This window comes from Opisthocomus hoazin, chromosome 12 (assembly GCF_030867145.1).
Source record: "Opisthocomus hoazin isolate bOpiHoa1 chromosome 12, bOpiHoa1.hap1, whole genome shotgun sequence".
In the NCBI taxonomy this organism is placed as follows: Eukaryota; Metazoa; Chordata; class Aves; order Opisthocomiformes; family Opisthocomidae; genus Opisthocomus; species Opisthocomus hoazin.
Window position 1 is genome coordinate 3,104,838 of NC_134425.1, and position 18,188 is coordinate 3,123,025.

The following is an 18,188-nucleotide window of genomic DNA, read 5'->3' on the forward strand; positions in this document are numbered from 1 at the left end:
TACCTGGTCCAGCTGGGTGGCCCGCATCCTCTCCGTGCCTGTCTCCCTGCTGTGCTCACACACCAGAAAACCGTGTGTGTCGAAGCAGGACAGAGGATAAAGCTGTTGTGCTTTGGGAGATGGCTGGAGAAGAGCAGTGAAGGAGTAGTGAGCCATACTCCAGGCTGAGCTTGCGGAATCTGGATCTCTGGAGACACCTTGGATGAACACCTTGTGTATCTGTCCCTCCCTGTCCTGGCTGTAGGATCTGTGGAGGCGAAAGGGGCAGCAAACTTCTTGCGTGTGCTGTCCGAGTGGGCTGGCTTGGGTAGCAGCTGTCCTGCTTGGTCCAGTGGAGACCACATGTCAGCGTCTTCCCAGGTGAAGGAGAGCGGAGAACTGAGTCCATCGAGGTGTCCACGGTGCGAGCCCTGCCCCGAGAGCTGCCGGAGCAGGTTCTGGGCTAACAGGGCTTTGCACAAACAGGGATTTGCTAAACGGCGATTGCACGGAACGCTGTGGCACAAAACATGGGGTGCTGTAAATGAGCTTCTGGGGATCTCATGAGACCTGGTCTAGGGCAGCTGATTTCTGGCTGGCTCACCACACCGGGGTATTGCTTTGACTGGTGGTTTGGGGCCCAGCTTGGGAGATGGGGATGCAGCTGGCGGGGGCTGGTGGAGGCAGCGATGTCTCAGGCAGAAGGGATGCAGACAAAACCAGGCCACTTCAGCTCTGGCAGCAGCGTGCTCTGCAGGACGCGGTGCGGGATAGCCCCTCGCTGGCCTGGCTCCCGCGGGGATGGCTGCGCAGAGAGCAGAGCTGGGGAGTGATCACTCTTGCTTTGCTGCTCGCAGGAGCAACGTCCCCTGCAGAGCTGCCGGTCGCTCCGGCGCTGAAGAGCTGGAGAGCCGTCGCGTCCCTCCTGCTCTCTGCGTGAGCCCTGCCTCGTTTGCCGAGTGTCTCCTTTCATCGGTGGGAGCGCAGAGAGCTCTCGTGCTCAGCTTCCCTTCAGGCTCTGGAGGGGGGGCAGCTTTTCCTGGCTGCGTGCTGGTGGGTGCGCTGAGCCCCGGCCTCCCTGCTCGTGCCAGGCTGCGTGCAGATGGAGTCGAGAGTGGCTGGGTTCATGTGGGGATTCAGAGCTATTTATTCTGCTCCGAGAGTTGTCTCTGAACATCTGCACCAGATGCGGTGGGCACAAAAGCATCTCTCACACAACTGGGAGTCTGTTCTAGGGGCTGGAGGGTGCTGGAAGGTGTTCTGAGTAATTCCAGCCCCGACAGTGCCCAGAACCTCCTTCACATCCTCCTGGCTTGGGCAGAGCGTGTTTCCTCGCGGAGCCAGGGAGCGTGTGTGGCAGAGGAGCGGCCGGTCGCAGCGCTCGAGGCCTTTGGCGCGGGGTCCTGCTTCTCACGCAGGGGTTTCCGAGCGGACCGATAGCGCAAGGCAGGGGGGAGAGCACAAGAGCCGCTGGCTCCCGCATCTGGTTCCTATCAGTGATGATCCTGCGCAGGGGACAGACGGTCGTTAGCGCGGTGTGTGTACACGGCGCTGTCTCGCCCGTACAAAGAGGTACATTATGCTGCCTGGCAGAAGGCGCGGGGCTGTGGTTTCTTACATAAGGAGGGCGTTTTGTTTGGACTGCAGGGTTGCCTCAGCGCTGCCGCTTCGCACCGTCCGTGGCTCCCTGGATCCGCTGCCGTCGCGAGCCCTGCGGGCAGTCGGAGGGGAGCTAGCGGGGGCCGACACATCGTGCGCTTCATGCTTGCAGCCGTGGTGCACGTGGGTGAGAGCTCCCACCCCCGAGTCCTCGCTGGCCGCGTCCTCGCTGGCCGCGTCCTCGCTGGCCGCGTCCTCGCTGGCCCCATCCTCGCTGGCCCCGTCCTCGCTGGCTGCTTCCTCGCTGGCCCCGTCCTCGCTGGCTGCTTCCTCGCTGGCCCCGTCCTCGCTGGCCCCGTCCTCGCTGGTCCCTCGCCGGCTGGACTGAGTGTCCCCAGGGGAAGAGCCTGTTGTCGTCCGTCTCCCCGAGCTGTGCCTTGCGGGACGGCAGACGGGATTTAAGGAAGCTCGGAAAGGCTGAAGCCTGCGCAGAGCTGGGCAAGGTGGTCTCAGCAGGGATGGGTTGTCCCTCGTGCCCCTGCCTCTCAGGCCATTGCTGTGTGTCAGCAGCAAGAAGGGTTCGTCGCAGCTTGCTGCTTAACGGCGGTGATTCGCTGTTTGTAGGGCGAGGCAGCCTTCAGCAAATTTACTCTTCGGATCACCAGAGAGCTGCTGACCTGAGGAACATGGGAGCTCGTTACCTGTCTGTCTAGGGTGTGAGACGAGGACAGCAACCAGTAGCTGTGACCACCAGCAGCTCTCCCCAGTCCTGTGTGGCTCTTTGCAGTCACAAGGGCACCCGGAGGAGTTTCTGAGGGATCCAGAAACCCTCTGTCCTGGAGGAGTCCTCCTTGTGGGATTTCTGGTCTCTACAGCAAATGGTACCACAGAAATGGTTCTTCACAGAAATGGTACCTGGGGCTTTGTGAGCCTCTTGCCATAAAGGACTTCCAAGTCCTCAGAGCCATGTTGATCAGAGAACCTGTTGCTGATGAGTCTGGAGGACCTGTCCAATCTGGTAACAACTGCTGGCACCACTGGTTCTGTGTGCACAAGGCTGAGGGTCCCGTTCACCTCCGAAGCACTGCATGTCAGCGTGGACAGAGCGGGTGGGGCATCTGGCTGGGGTTGCTCTCACCGTAAGCGAGCGATGCTGCAGTCTCTACATCTGCCCAAAGCAGGCCGTTGCGTACAGCTGACCTCAGAAAGATGACCCTTAAAGGTTTTTTGTGGGATGCTGACTCCTGCGAAGTCTCCTGAGCAGGGCTGTGCTTTGGAGTTTTGTTTGCCAACAGCGTTCCTCCACTGGAGCCTTGTGCTGGCTCCATCTCTGGTTGCTGGCGATGATCCGAAGCACCTGCAGTGTGAGCCTAGGAGGGGGCTTCCCAAAACTCTGCCTGCAGCGGGCAGCTCTCCCGCCAGCGGCACTGCCACAGCCCTGCCTTCTCCCTGTAGATGCCGGGGGACCTTCTGCTGTCCATCTCATGGGGTGGACGTGCTTGTGTCTTCAAGAAATCCTAGCTACGCTGATTTTCTCTTTAGAGATTTCAATCTTTTATTAGCTGTCCTGGTACTTCTATGCTTATGAAGCACTGAGTTTGTTGTTAATGAACGGGAAGCTTCAGGTGTTTCCCCTCTGATGACACCCAGTGCTGCCCACAGGTAACCCAGGAAAGGGGCTGACCGTGGGGTGGAGGGATAAGGACTCCCTGATGCTGGAACAGCTCCGGGTATTGCCGGCTCTGTTCTTACGTGGTCACTCCTTTGGGCAGCGTTACGCTTAGCAGCCCCTCGCTGTCAAAGGTGTACAGGCACGGTAGGTCCTGCCTCGGACTCTTTCTGCCAGAGATAAGCACTGGTGTCCCTAGATAGGCTCTAGGGATGAGAAAGGTCCAGTGCTGCTGACTGGTAGCAACATCTGCAGATGTTACCGGTCTCTGCAGATGCGTGGACGGGGCTTTTGAGAAGCCCGTAGGAGCGAAGCCAACAGCTCTGACTTGGCTTAGACAATCTCTCAGCTAAATCCTGAGCCTGGCATTCACATTCCTCTCCTGCTTTCAGGGACCTGACTCTTATCTCGGAGTGCAAGGTTGCCTTCTGCCCAGGGCAGAGGTTTTTCAGGCTGCCTGCGCTGGGGTCCCCCAGGCTTGGAAACGCGACTGAAGCTCTCCCTGTTGCCGCTCTCTTTCGAGAGCGGTGTCGAGTCGGCGATGCATGCAACCCGTGGTTGTGGCTGAGGTCACCGTACGGTGGCTTCATTGTCCCCTGGGGAAGTCTGAGGGTGAGCAGGGACGGTGCGAGCCCGGACGATGGGGCGTTAGCGCTTGGAGCATCTCCTTCACAAGGAGCTGCTTGCTTTCTGCAAACCCAGGTTTGTTTGCTTGCTGTCACAACATAAGCTGGTATGTTAATTTCCGAGGGCTTTTTGTGGTGATTAATTGAGAATGAAGATGGAATTGGGAGGGAGACCTGTGGGAGTAGAAGTGTGGCAGGAGAACAATTTATCTGTCAGCAGCTGCTGGCTCGCCTCTCTCTGCTGCAGAATAAAAGCTGACAGGAAAGCATGGTGCTCCATGGAGCTTTTACCTTTGCCAGGGCAGAAACTTTCATGAATGAATTAGAGCAAAGAATGGTTTTCAGTGTAGCTGTGTGAAGCCAGGCCTCCCTATCGCACCGGCTCCCCTTGGGGACCACCTCCGAGCCTTGGGCCTGGTGACCACGCCGTGTTTTCGAGCGGTATCTGTCAGCAGCGAGCAGGAGGGCTGCCAAGGAGAAAATGCAGCCCCAGCCCAAACTCAGAGGCTCCCCTTTAAAGATGTATTAAGAGTCACCAAACAAAAACTACATCAGAAACTCACAGGACATAAAACTGACCCTGTGTGAAATTTTACGCCGACTCTCCTACTTTCTAGAGGAAATCAGGAATTCATGCTCCAAGTGATGCCTGTTTGCAGAAAGCAGCACCTCTCCGATAGTCAAACAGCTGCCGTGTAGACCTGCTGTCATTCTTTATTTTAAAGAACGGTTAGAACGCTGTAGCTAAGCAATGCGAGGAGGCAGGCTTGCTAACCCACCAGATGCAGCCCTCTGGACATGCTTGGTAATAAGGTGATTATGAATTATTCACAGCTCAAGGATCCGCGGGGGAGGCTTGGCCGCACAGCTGCGGTCCGAGCCGATGGACGCGCATGCCGGCAGTTTTCCTAGAGAGGCTGTTCAGGCGCGCTTTAAAGTAGACGAAGACGCCTGCGAAGTCTCTTGGTCCTACGTGTAGCAAGGCTCTGGCTCTTGCTGCCCTGCAGAGGCAGAAGCTTCTGGATCCACGTTGTTTGTTCCAGCGGAGCCCCTTCGCTTCACCCCTGTGTCTGAGGAGAGGACAGGCACCGTCTCATCTGCCTTGGGTTTCCTCCGTGCCCTCTCCTGAGGTGTGCTGCTCTCCGCAGCTGGCCCTGGAGCCATCGCTGGCCCTGGAGCCATCGCTGTGGGGACCGGCACCCCGGAGAACCCTGCAGCAGGAGGCACGCTGCTCTGGCAGGCATTGCACAGGGCAGTTTGCTTCGGTAGCTCCACCTTGGCCAGGGTCCAATCTCTGTGCCAGCAAGTATCAACTGTCTCATGATTTTATTTTTCTTGCAGGTGGGAACAGCGAGAGCTGCCTAATGGTAGAGTCTACTATGTAGACCATAACAACAAGACCACCACGTGGGAGAGACCTCTTCCTCCAGGGTAAGGAGCTCGGAGGGCAGCTGGCATCTCAGATACCGAAATAACTTGTTGTAGCAGATGCACTGGAGTCTGCGCTGAGGTGGGGAAGGTGGCAGGAAGGTGTTTTGCTTCCTAAAAAGAAATGGGAGGGGACCACCAAGTATTTACTGGCCTGAAGATACACCTTGTATCCTCAGGAAGTGGTCACTCCTTCAGACAGCATTACGCTTAGCAGCCCCTCGCTGTCAAAGGTGTACAGGCACGGTAGGTCCTGCCTTGGACTCTTTCTGCCAGAGATAAGCACTGGTGCCCCTAAATAGGCTCTAGGGATGAGAAAGGTCCAGTGCTGCTGACTGGTAGCAACATCTGCAGATGTTACCGGTCTCTGCAGATGCGTTACGTTGATGGGGCTGTTGAGAAGCCTGTAGGAGCGAAGCCATTTCCAGCATTTGTAAAAGGAAAAGGCCTTCCAATCGGTTGCATTTTGGCCTCTTAGAGGATTTTATTTTTTTTTTTAAACAGTCCACGGAAATCACGGAGCACTTGAGCAGCAATGCAGCCACTTGTGGGCAGAGCGGAGGGGTGGGCCTTCGGGTTGGGGCGCTGGCAACGTCCCCCCGAGGAACAGGAGAAGGGAGAGGGTGGGTCTCATGTCACCTGGAAAAACAGAATCACAGAGTCACAGAATCACAGAATAGTAGAGGTTGGAAGGGACCTCTGTGGGTCATCTAGTCCAACCCCCCTGCCGAAGCAGGGTCACCTACAGTAGGCTGCACAGGATCTTCTCCAGGCGGGTCTTGAATATCTCCAGAGAAGGAGACTCCACAGCCTCCCTGGGAAGCCTGTTCCAGGGCTCCGTCACCCTCAGAGGGAAGAAGTTCTTCCTCATGTTCAGACGGAACTTCCTGTGCCTCAGTTTGTGCCCGTTGCCCCTTGTCCTGTCACTGGGCACCACTGAAAAGAGCTTGGCCCCATCCTCCTGACACCCACCCTGCAGATATTTGTAGGCATTTATAAGGTCCCCTCTCAGCCTTCTCTTCTTCAGGCTGAACAAGCCCAGTTCCCTCAGCCTCTCCTCGTAGGGGAGATGCTCCAGTCCCCTCACCATCCTTGTAGCCCTCCGCTGGACTCTCTCCAGTAGCTCTTCATCTTTCTTGAACTGGGGAGCCCAGAACTGGACACAGTACTCCAGATGAGGCCTCACCAGGGCAGTGTAGAGGGGAAGGAGAACATCCCTCGCCCTGCTGGCCACACTCTTCTTGATGCACCCCAGGATCCCACTGGCTTTCTTGGCAGCCAGGGCACACTGCTGGCTCATGGTTAACCTGTCGTCCACCAGGACACCCAGGTCCCTCTCCGCAGAGCTGCTCTCCAGCAGGTCCACCCCAAGCCTGTACTGGTGCATGAGGTTGTTCCTCCCCAGGTGCAGGACCCTGCACTTGCCCTTGTTGAACCTCATCAGGTTCCTCTCTGCCCAGCTTTCCAGCCTATCCAGGTCTTGCTGAATGGCAGCACAGCCTTCTGGTGTATCTACCACACCTCCCAGTTTGGATGCTTCTAGCTGAAGGCTGAGCTCCTGGTGAGCAGAAAGAGGCACGCTCAGTGTGCCCCAAACCTGGAGCTGGACCCTGGACTCTCTGAGGGGCCTCTTTTGTTCTCAGCCACGTTGGGGTCTGCTTGTGCTGGAGAAGACGATGCTGCTCAGCTCGGTGAGACCTGCAGGAAGCACTCCACAAAGCTCCTGTCCAGGAGGGCCGTGCTTTCATTTGCAGGATTAAACAGCCTTCAACTCATAAAGGCTGTACACAGCCCCGGGGGCTACGTGCTTTCCAGAAGCTTGTTGAATTCTCACCTCTTTGTGCTCCTAAAAGCAGAGAACTCAATACAGCCAAACCATTGTTGTTCTCTAGGCTGAGTTCCTTCAAGGCTGGAATGACTGAAGTGTGCTTTAACCGCCAATGTAGTGTGTGCAAGTGAAATACAAACCCGTCCTGTTCTCCTCCACGGGAGCCTCCAGGTTCCTGTGGGCACACGCTACCTTCTGTTAAGCTGTGGTCTCTGCAGCTGCTTTCTGATCCTACGACAGCTTGTGATCTGTCTGGTGTTTCATGGGGCCAAGCTCTTTCCAGTGGTGCCCAGCGACAGGACAAGGGGCAATGGGCACAAACTGAAGCAGAGGAAGCTCCAGCTGAACCCGAGGAAGAACTTCTTCCCTCTGAGGGTGATGGAGCCCTGGAACAGGCTTCCCAGGGAGGCTGTGGAGTCTCCTTCTCTGGAGATATTCAAGCCCCACCTGGACAAGGTCTTGTGCAGCCTGCTGTAGGTGACCCTGCTTCGGCAGGGGATTGGTCTGGGTGATCCACAGAGGGCCCTTCCAACCCCGACCACTCTGTGATTCTGTGTTAGAGGAGGGAGGCTGTTATCTGGAAAGGTAGGTTTGGGAGTACCCCAGGCGTGCTCCTTCCCCCCTGCGCAGGTCTCCAGCCCAGTGCCTTGTCTCTGTTGGAGGTCAGCTGTCTTGGAGGAAGGCTTATGGCATCCTGGTGTGAGCTCTGCTGGTGCCTAGGCATCCTGTCTATGCTTCATGTGCCCTTGCAGGGAGCTGCTTCAAGTCTTTTTTTTTTTTCTTCTGGTGGATCTGTGCCCAAAAGAACCCCTTCAGATGTGAAAATAGTGGTGAGGCTGGAGGTGGGAATGGAGCCCTTGTGTTAAAGGGTATCTTAGTCTCGTGAGAGGAGCCTGAGAGCAAGTGTCTGAAGTCAGCCTGCAGTGTCAGAGTGAAATGAGAAGTCATGGTCTCCGTAGCTGGACCCTGGGCCAAGGCAGCTCTCAGCTCTTCCTTGCTCAGGGGATCACGAGCTGCTTTTCTCACTTGTGTTTCTGAGAGGCAGAACTCAACCACAAATCCTCTGCTGAGCCGCTGCATGGGGAGCACGACGGGAGCGTGGCAGCTGGGGAAGTGGCTCGCAACCCTGTGCTCCTCTCGGTCGTGCTTTCGGCACGTTCTGGGGCAGCAGCTGGATGTTCTCGAGCTGCTGCTGCATGTCCAGACCCCAGAGGCAGCCATTGGGTGAGGGCAATGGGAGCTTCTTCGGTGCAGGACCATAGCGTGTGCCTTGTGCTGTGCCTGCAGACCTCTGTGGGGTTCCTTTCTGCTGCCCACACACCAGCATTAGCACTGAGTTGCCACACGGCAGCTGGAGGCACCTTCCAGCAGGACCTGCTGAGCTGTCTGAGGACAGGCAGTGGCATCTTCCTCTGGTGTTTCCAGGTGGGAGAAGCGCGTGGATCCTCGAGGCAGGTATTACTACGTGGACCACAACACCAGGACCACCACGTGGCAGCGCCCAACGGCTGAGTATGTCAGGAACTACGAGCAGTGGCAGTCCCAGCGAAACCAGCTGCAAGGAGCCATGCAGCAGTTCAGCCAAAGATTCCTGTACCAGGTGAGAGCTGGGGGCCGTGGTGGTGGAGGTCTCACCTGGGCCAACCCGGGGGACCTGGAGCATGGGGAGGAGCTCACGGGGCTGCGTGGGCGCTGTCGTCTCAGCAAGCTCAGCAGAGCAGTGCGTGGATGGGAGAGCCCATGACCTCCTCTGCTGCGTGCGGAGAACCCCGTGGGAGTAACTTTCTTTTTATAAAACAGCTTGCACGACCCTGAAGGGTGGTGGGAGGCATCCTCAGCAGCCTGTCCCCAGCGTCCCTTCAGTGCCACCGTGGCTAGGCACACGCTTTCTCCCTTGGCTCCAGTCAGCCAAGCCTTGCTGCTGACCTGCAAGGCTTGCAGGACTTGCTGCGTGCTGCTGGAGCTGGGCATGCGCTGAGGAAGCTGTGGGAGCCTGGTCTGTAGCAGGAGGAGAGGCTCTTGGGGCTGAGCTTGTCCCTCCCCAAGTCTCGGTTGGACTGAGGACAGCGAGCTGGGTCCTGCTTATAAATATCTGTAGGGTGGGTGTCAGGAGGACGGGGCCAGACTCTTTCCAGTGGTGCCCAGCGACAAGACAAGGGGCAATGGGCACAAACTGAAGCAGAGGAAGCTCCAGCTGAACCCGAGGAAGAACTTCTTCCCCCTGAGCGTGATGGAGCCCTGGCCCAGGCTGCCCAGGGAGGCTGTGGAGTCTCCTTCTCTGGAGATATTCAAGCCCTGCCTGGATGAGGTCCTGTGCAGCCTGCTGTAGGACACCCTTCAATGGCAGGGAGGTTGGACTAGATGACCCACAGAGGTCCCTTCCAACCCCTAACATTCTGTGATTCTGTGGGTGGTGGCAGGAGTCAGCAGCAGTAGCTGCAGGCCCAGGCTGCAAGTGCTGGCATGGTGAGGGCTCCAGGAGCCGGGGGACCAGGGAGCACAGGGAACGAGAGCTGCTGGGCTCGGCGAGCTCCCCCCTGCTTTCTCCGCTTCTTCCCCTTGCTCCTGGTTTGGGCTCAGTAGCTGCATTTCCTTTCCCAGGGAATGGTCTCCACAGCCCCGCAGAGCCATAGCTCCTGGGCAGAGCCCGCTCTTGTCCTGGTCTTGCCTTTGCTGCTGGAGCCGGGACCCAGCTTCCAGCAGCGGCAAGCACCTTCTGATGATGAGGACCGTGCCGGCGGCCGTTGTGCTGCAGGGTGAGCGGTGCTTGGGAAGGAGCCAGCCTGGAGCGTGTCCAGCTCTTGGCGTGGCGACGTCCCGGTGCTCTCCGCTGCCGGCCGGCCCCGCGCCTCGCGGAAGCTGTGCTGCGATATAAAACACAGCTCTTTCCAGGAGGCCTGGAGCTCTGGTGGGGCAGGTGCGGAGTGAAGGTGGGGCAGAGCAGGGTGACCAACTTCCCATCGACATTTGGCTCCTCTCGGAGAGAGCCGGGAGGCTGACGTGTCCCAGCAGCGCTGCTGGTACGAGGTCTGCGCTGCTGGTACGAGCTCTGCGCTCCAGCGAGGAGCTCGGATGTTCTGTTGGAGGGGGGGTGGTGCAGGCAGAGTGGTTGTGCAGAGCCCGTCCTCGGGTGCCGCTCACAACCGGGGGTGCGGGAAGCTGCTCTGCCCCTCTCCCCCCCCGCCCATCTCTCCCCGGACAGCTCGTTGGTCCTTCCAAGCCTTGCAGCAGGAGCTGGACCGCCACGGCTCTGCTGCCCGCTGCCTGCCCGCGCTCCTGGGCAGGCCGTTGGCAGGACCGCTGCAGAGGGCTGCGCAGGAGGGGGCTTCCACCGAGGCCGGCGGGGCTCCAGGCCTGCTGCTCGCTCCTGGAGCTGCTCCAGCGCTGGGCGACTCGCCCTGGCCGGGCTCCGCGGAGTGCAGAGGGAGGGACTCCTGCTCCAAATTTAGCCTGATGAAACTTTTCGTTTTGAGCTCCCTGCTGCCAGCGGCTATGGCTCCTGCTCTGCCTCCTGCCCCGCAGGGGCTTGCTGCTTTGCCTTGCCCCCTCCATCATCCGCCTGCCTTCCTCACCGGGAGAGGAGGGTGAGGAGGTGCCCAGCGGTGCTGCAGCCCTGGGCCGTGCAGAGCCCTCTCCGCGCAGCCCCTGGCGCAAGCCGCAGCTCGGGGAGGGGGCCGGGGTGCAGCCAAGGACCCCAGGCTGTGCGCCCACGCCAGCATCCCTCACACCGAGGGGTCTCGCGGGCACGAGGGGCTGCGTTGTTCCCAGGGGCTGCGGGCGGGCTGGCTCCCCGCAGCTCTGCCCCAGGCTCTCGTCTCTCTGCCCTGTTAGTTTTAAGGAGTTATTTTTAGGTCAGGGTGAGGTGATACCTCTGGACGTGACTCGGCAGCATCTCTGGGCAGCCTGGCTGGGTGGGGAGGGAGCGGAGGCTGCCTGGGCTGGCTGCTGCTGGGGGGGTGGGGGGCTGCTGCTGGGGCAGGGGCTGCTGTGCCCTCCCGGCCTGTGAGGTCGGGCGCCGCGGATGAAGCTCGGAGGGCCGTGGACTGTGCCAGCCCCATCCCTGATGCGCCCCGGGACATCCCCGCGGTGTGGGGCTGCTGTGGGGTACCCAGTGCTGGTCTGAGTGGGGGGCCCTGGCTCCCCAGGTAGCAGCCGTGCCTGGGCCTGGGGCTGACCCTGCTCCCCAGCCCACTCTGACCCCCTCCCCAGCCCGGGTACCCCAGCCCAGTCTGACCCTGCTCCCCAGCCCAGTCTGATCCAGCTCCCCTGCCCAGGCACCCCAGCCCAGTCTGACACCCCTCCCCAGCCTGGGTACCCCAGCCCAGTGTGACCCCCCTCCCCAGCCCAGTGTGGGGGACTGGGACACCCAGTTTCCGGACTCCCCATGAGAACGACTTTTCGGTAACCACGCGTTTCTCGTTTACCCACTGGCATCACTCGCAGGCCCCCCCCCCCCCGAACCCCCAAACTGCGGGGGCTGCGCCTCCCCCCCCAGCGATGGGTGGGGTGGTCCCGCACCCAGGGACAGCCCGCTCCCCCCATCCCGGGGCATCCCCCGGCGCGGGCGGGGTGACGGGGCAGAAGAACGGGGCTTTGTGCGGCCCGGCGGGGCGAGGGGGGCGGGGGGGGGCGGCCCGTCTGGGCGCCGTGAATGCGGGCTCAGTGCGGGGGCACCGGGGCCGGGCCGGGAGGAGGGGGCCGCGCCCGCCAGGAAGCGCCGGCCGTGGGCAGGGCTTTGCGGCAATGATTTCACTGCAAAGGCCTGCGAGAGTTTTTTTCCCCTCCCGTGTGTGGTTCTTGGAGGAGGCTGGAGAGGGGGAGCTGCTGGGGCCGGCGGGAGCCCAGCGGCCGGGGCACCTCCGCAGCCGCCGTCCCGCTCCGTGCCGCGCGGCCCTCGGCCGCCCCAGCCGCTCCTGACTTCGGGCCTTTCTTTCAATTTTATTTTCCCATTTTTTTTTTAATTTTCCTTTTTTAATTTTCCCTGTTTTTAATTTTCCCTGCTTTTAATTTTCCCTTTTTTGAACTTTCCCTTTTTTTTAATTTTCCTTTTTAAAAAAATTTCCCCTGTTTTTATTTTTCCCTGTTTTTAGCTTTCCCTTTTTTTAATTTTCCCTTTTTTTCCCCTTTTTTATTTCCCTGTTTAATTTCCTTTTTAATTTTCCCTTTTTTAATTTTCCCTTATTTCCCTTTTTTAAATTTTCCCTTTTTTTCCCTTATTTCCCTTTTTTAATTTTCTCTTTTTTAATTTTCCCTATTTTTAACTTTCCCTTTTTTTAATTTTCACTTTTTTATTTTCCCTTTTTTTACTTTTCCTTTTTAATTTTCCCTTTTCCCCCCTTTTTTAATTTTTTCTTTTTTATTTTCCCCTTTTTTTTTTACTTTTCCTATTTAATTTTCCCTCTTTTTTTTCCCTTTTTTTTTTTAATTTTCCCTTTTTTTTTTTTTTTACCCCTCTTGAGTGTACAAGTTGGTTTGTTTTTTTTTAAGTTCGCCCGGAGCTTCGGGCCAAGAGGCTGCGAGCGGGAGCAGGGGCCGCACGGCTCCCCTCTGCCTTCCGCTCTGCCCAGGCGTCCCTGCCTCGGTTTTTGATTTTGTGTTTTTGCCCTCTCTGTTGTCTCTAGTCATCCGGCGCCCCGTCTGACAATGATCCTCTCGGTCCCCTTCCTCCTGGCTGGGGTAAGTACTGAGCCGTCTCAACTGCCCGCTGCCGCGCTCGCCCGACAGCTCGCTGGGGACAGCCCAGTGGGGACAGCTCAATGGGGGCAGCCTGTTGGGGACAGCCCAGTGGGGACAGCTCAATGGGGACAGCTCGCTGGGGATGCTCCTCCATCACCCAGAGCGGGACCCTGCCCATCTAGCGATGAGGACGGTGCTGTCAGCAGCTCCTTCGCTCCCGTCCCTGGCATTAATGGGAGCAGTGGCGGGGGAACCAGTGTCCCATGAGCTCTGCTGCGTGTGGGGCTGAGCCTGCCCGCGATTAGCGTGATCTCTGATTCGAAATCCAGCTTTTTTTCCTTTTTTCCCCCTCTTTTCCTGGAGGAGTTCCCAGTCTCTCGCAGCTACTGAATGCAGAAGCGCTTGTGGTTGTTCTTTTGGACGGGGGGGAGAGATGGGGGATCCAACTCCTCGCTCATCCCCAGACCCCTCCTCTGCCGAGCAGGGGTCCGTCCCGCGGCTGTGCCCGCTCCCGGGATGCTCTGCCCCGGTCCGGATGGGGCTGGGAGCTGGCAGGAGCGGGGCTGGCTGTCCTCTCCCCATGGCCCAAGCATCACCTGTAGGAATGTTTTGAAAGGTCCCTGTGCCATCCCCAGGGCAGAGGGACCCCCCCACCCGTGGCAGGAGCGTTGCTGGTGAGGGCAGGCTGGGGTGCCCGTGGGTGCAGAGGGGCTGCGCTGTGCCAGGCAGGCAGGGAGGGTGGGAGAAGGGTTAAAACTGGGGGGAGCCTGGAGCAGGACCGAGGGGATCCCGGCTGCTGAGGGGGTCCCCAAGGGCAGGGTCTCGATGGGGACATTGCTGGAGCCTCTGCTGCCATGCTGGGTGGCCCAGCTCCTGCATCAGCGAGGTGAGCCCTGGCCTGGGACGAGGAGGGTCCTGTCCCCAGAGTCAGCTGGGCGAACTGGCGGGAGGCACAGCTCTGCATGTGCGGGGGTCCCTGGCATGGCTGGGCGGACTGGGGGGAGGCACAGCTCTACGTGTGTGGGGGTCCCTGGCACAGCTGGGCGGACTGGGGGGAGGCACAGCTCTGCGTGTGCGGGGGTCCCTGGCACGGCTGGGTGGACTGGGGGGAGGCACAGCTCTGCGTGTGCGCCTCTCCGGGACGGGGGTCCCTGGCCTCGATGGAGTCCCCAGGATGGATGCAGTCCCAGTCAACGCATGTGGGGTTCTATCAGAGCCACAGCCCGGGGGCTCCTTCCAGCTGTCGGGGGGCCGTGGTGGCCGGGAGGTGACGGGGGAGCGCGCGTGCGGGGCGTCCCTGCTGGCATGGAGCAGGGCCATGCGCATGGGGAGCGACGCAGACACGGGGAGGGAGGATGCGTGTGGCGTGTGGGGCACACGTGTTGGTGGGGGGACGGCGAGCGGGCGTGGGCGCATGCAGGGGGTGGCTAGCGGGACGGGAGGGGGTGCGTGGGGTGCTGGCGGGGTGGGGAGCGGGTGCAGGATCACCACGGGGCCAGCGCGCGTGGTGCCCAGCCGCGGCTGGGCGGCTCTTGCTGTTCGGAGGGTGCGAATCGTGCGGGAAGCGCGTGTTGGGAGGGGGGTGCCCGGGCGCGTGTGTGGGGCTGCGGGCACCGAGCGGGGTCGAGCAGCGGTGCCGGTGCGAGCAGTGCGCTTGTGTCACGCCAGAGTGCAGCGGAAGGAGGGGATGTGTGTACACGTGTGTGCACGCGTGTGCGGTGCGCACCGGGAGCGCGAGCTGTGCCCCGGCAGCAGGGCCGCGCGGGGAGTTCGGGCGCGTTCCAGAAAGCGCCCGCAGATCCTCCCGGAGGGATGCTGCTCTCGCGGAGGGCTGCGTGTCCGAGGAGGGCACGCGTGTGCCGCCCGCCCGGCGCGGTGCGGGGCCGAGCTCACCTCTTGTGCCAGCCTGGCAGCGCGTTGGCAGGGCCGGCCTCTGCCGTGGCACCTTCCTGCGCATGGGATTTGGGGGCATCGGAGAAAGCCGGCTTTCCCTGGAGCGGCGGCAGCTTGTGCACGTAGGAGAAACGTTGAGGGTTTTTATCCTACCTTTTCCAAGTGAGCTGGGGCAGTGCCGGCGGGGAGGTGGGACAGGGCGAGCCAACAAACTTCTTGGGAGCGAAGTACCATTCCCAGGACCGCGGGTCAGCGCTGGCCGGGGCGCTCCGGCTAACGCTTCCTCTCCCTTTGCTCGTAGAGAAGAGACAGGACAACGGGCGAGTGTATTACGTGAACCACAACACCCGGACCACCCAGTGGGAAGACCCTCGCACGCAGGGGTAGGCAGCCTGCGGGCAGAGCGGGGAGGGTGCCTGCCGTTTCGGAAGGTCCGTGCAATGGGCTACGGCGTGCCTGGACCTGACCCTGCCCCGGGACCGAGCGGGCCGCGGCGCTGGGGAGCCAAAAGCACTGAGAACCGCAGGCAGCGCTGGAGCCCGGGAGGGCTGGACACTGCAAGCCTTGGCATCGCGGGGCAGCTCTCCAGCTTGCGGGAGCGGAGGGTAGAGATGAGGAGGTGATGGGGAAGCGTGCAGGGCTTTCTGGGCAGAAAGCTGCTTGCCCTGTCGCCTTCCCGCAGGGCTCTGCTTGGGTTCCTGGTTCTCCAGAGACCTGCGCGGCTGAGGACCTGGCCTGGGTTTCCGTTTTTCTCGGGGTGCAGGCAGGCGCTCGCTAATCCCAGAGCATGAATCCTTCCTTTTTTCTGGCGTGGAGCTGCGAATGGAAAGCGGTCCCCGAGGGCAGCGATTCGAAGGGCCATGCTTCAGGGTGAGCGACGCCTGGGGTGCCTGCCCGGTGACCCCTTCCTTGTCGGCAGGATGATCCAGGAGCCGCCGCTGCCGCCGGGCTGGGAGATGAAGTACACGAACGAGGGCGTGCGCTACTTCGTGGACCACAACACTCGCACCACCACCTTCAAGGACCCGCGCCCCGGATTCGAGTCGGGGTGAGCGTTTTCGGGCCGGGCCCCTCGCTCTGCAGCTGGGCTGCGTACTGGGAGCCGGGACTGGAGCTGCCTGTTCGCAGCTCGTGCCTTCCCGTGGTCGTGACGTGGACTGGGGGAAGTGGGTCAGCTTAGTTGTGGACACCGAGTAGTGGATTTAGGGCCTCGCGTTTGGCTCTGACGGTGGGGGGCTGCGCCCCAGAAGTCTTCCTCCCGCCTGGCAGGCGATGGGGCTGCTGGGGCCAGGCAGCTCGCACCAGGGCAGGCGGGGATGCTGAACCAAGGCCCGTGCTGCTTTTGCAGGAGCAAGCAGGGTGGCTCCCCGGGGGCGTACGACCGGAGCTTTCGCTGGAAGTACCACCAGTTCCGCTTCCTTTGCCACGTGAGTAGGGCAGCCGGGGGGCCCCGGCGGCTGGGGGGCTGCAGAGCGGCAGGGCTGGCTGGGTGCATGGACAGCCTGACCCTGAGGGCAGGAGGGCCGCTCTGCCAGCCCGCGTAAAGCCTTGTGTCTCTGCCTTGCTCGTAGTCGAACGCGTTGCCCAGCCACGTGAAGATCAGCGTTTCCCGACAGACGCTTTTTGAGGACTCCTTCCAGCAGGTGAGGAGGTGCTGGAGCTGCAGAGCCGCGGAGGTGTGGAGCCAGCCCTTTCGCCGGCCCGCGGTGATGCCTCCCCTTGCTTCTCCCCAGATCATGAACATGAAGCCGTACGACCTGCGCCGCCGCCTGTACATCATCATGCGAGGAGAGGAGGGCCTGGACTATGGCGGCATCGCTAGGTGAGCGCTGGCGCGCCGGACCACGTGGCTGCTGCTGAGCAGGGCTGTGCCCTGCCTGCGGCGCGAGGCCCTGACGGGCAGTGCAGGCACGGGAGTCTGTCCGGCAGCTGCACTCAGGCTGTCCAGCCTGTCTGCGGTGCCTGCTTGGGCGGAGGAGCCCCACGGGTGTTTCAGTCTGAAACAGTGTGGGTTTTAGGAGTGGTGGAACACCCTGAAAGCATCACATCAGCCTGTCCCTGGCACGGAGAGGGCTTGGGGACACAGCTGGGGCTCTCCTGCCGCTCCCGGGGCGTAGGGGCAATGGGTCGAGCGGCCTTTTCTCCCCGCAGCCGACAGACCCTGGTGTTTCTGGGGTCAGTCGGTGCGTGCCGGGGCAGCCGTGGTGTGATGCGGTTGCTGCAGCCTCGTCTGCCTGCCCTGAGGACGGCGTGTCTGTCTCAGCTGGAGAGGGGTCCCCGTGTCCCCGTCAGCCCCAGCTGCCTCGCTCAGAGCGGCTGCCGTCGTGCTGGGCGTACGCTTCCCCGTGCCCGCTGCTCTCCGCTGCTCCTCCTCCGTGGTGCTGCTGCCCCCGGCTCCGGTGCAGGGGCTCCTGCTCTCCGCCTCTCTCTGTGTCCTGCCAGTGGTTTTACCCTATGGTAGGTTACGTCATGCTGTTCTACCACAGGGTAGAACCACGGACGGGATGCCGGGGCTGCCTCTGTGTCCGAGGACTCCTGTCTCCCTGCACAGCCGGGGCAGCAAAGCCAGGATGGTACCCGTCCCACACTGCTTTGAGCTCGGGGTGGGGCTCCCGGGGGGGACGTGCACGACAGCGCGTGTGGGTGTACGTGTACGACGGCCTGGCTGGGACCGAGCCGCGTGGTGCCCGCCGGGATCCCCGGTGCTCCGAGTGGGGCCTCTGGCAAACCGGGGTGTTCCTTGCTGGTGCCTCCAGAAGCCCTTTGCAGACCACACACAGCACCCCTGGGGCAGAGGACGCCCTCGCCAAGTCCCACCAGGGCCCAACACTTGCACCAGCCCCCCCGAGGAGATGGGCGCCTGGTTTGTGCGGGGTGTGCTGTGGAGGCGCGTGGCTGTCCCCTCCGCCGGGACGCAGCCTCCGTGGGCACCCCGGCTCCTCGAGCCACTCGTCACCGCGCTCCCCCTTCTTCTCGCCGCAGGGAGTGGTTCTTCCTCCTGTCCCACGAGGTGCTCAACCCCATGTACTGCCTCTTCGAGTACGCTGGCAAGAACAACTACTGCCTGCAGATCAACCCGGCCTCCTCCATCAACCCCGACCACCTCACCTACTTCCGCTTCATCGGCCGCTTCATCGCCATGGTGAGAGCCTGGGGTGATGGGGCGAGAGGGGCCGGGGAGGCGACGGGGCAAACGGCTCTTCGTTTGCGTCCCCCCCTGCAGAGCAGGGGCCTTGCAGGGGACAGGGGTGGGCAGTGGGACGGGGGGCAGCTCCGCATGCCGTGGCTGGGCTCTGCCACCTTCCTTAAACCCCGTCTTGCTCAAGTGGGGGTCCGTGGGAGACGAGCCGTCGAGGGGATGCTGCGGGGAAGGCTGCGGGGTGATGGATTTTAAATCTGGGGAGGGACGTAGTTTCCCAGGGGCTCTGTGGCAGGGATGGCTCCAGGTCCTTGGCTGCCGCCCCAGGTACTGTCGGGTCTGCAGCTCCGG

At 61.0% G+C, this 18,188-nt stretch overlaps 1 protein-coding gene across 2 annotated transcripts in view; it reads left to right on the forward strand.

Annotated features, from left to right (window-relative positions):
• WWP2 (WW domain containing E3 ubiquitin protein ligase 2) overlaps positions 1-18,188 on the forward strand; it is a 44,935-nt gene that overhangs the window by 21,542 nt on the left and 5,205 nt on the right. For both annotated transcript variants that reach the window (XM_075433754.1, XM_075433755.1), the window contains exons 9-17: positions 5,215-5,304; positions 8,555-8,729; positions 12,751-12,805; positions 15,000-15,081; positions 15,618-15,746; positions 16,047-16,125; positions 16,270-16,341; positions 16,432-16,520; positions 17,681-17,840. In XM_075433754.1, coding sequence (XP_075289869.1) covers positions 5,215-5,304; positions 8,555-8,729; positions 12,751-12,805; positions 15,000-15,081; positions 15,618-15,746; positions 16,047-16,125; positions 16,270-16,341; positions 16,432-16,520; positions 17,681-17,840 — 931 coding nt within the window. The remainder of the gene's footprint in view (positions 1-5,214; positions 5,305-8,554; positions 8,730-12,750; positions 12,806-14,999; positions 15,082-15,617; positions 15,747-16,046; positions 16,126-16,269; positions 16,342-16,431; positions 16,521-17,680; positions 17,841-18,188) is intronic.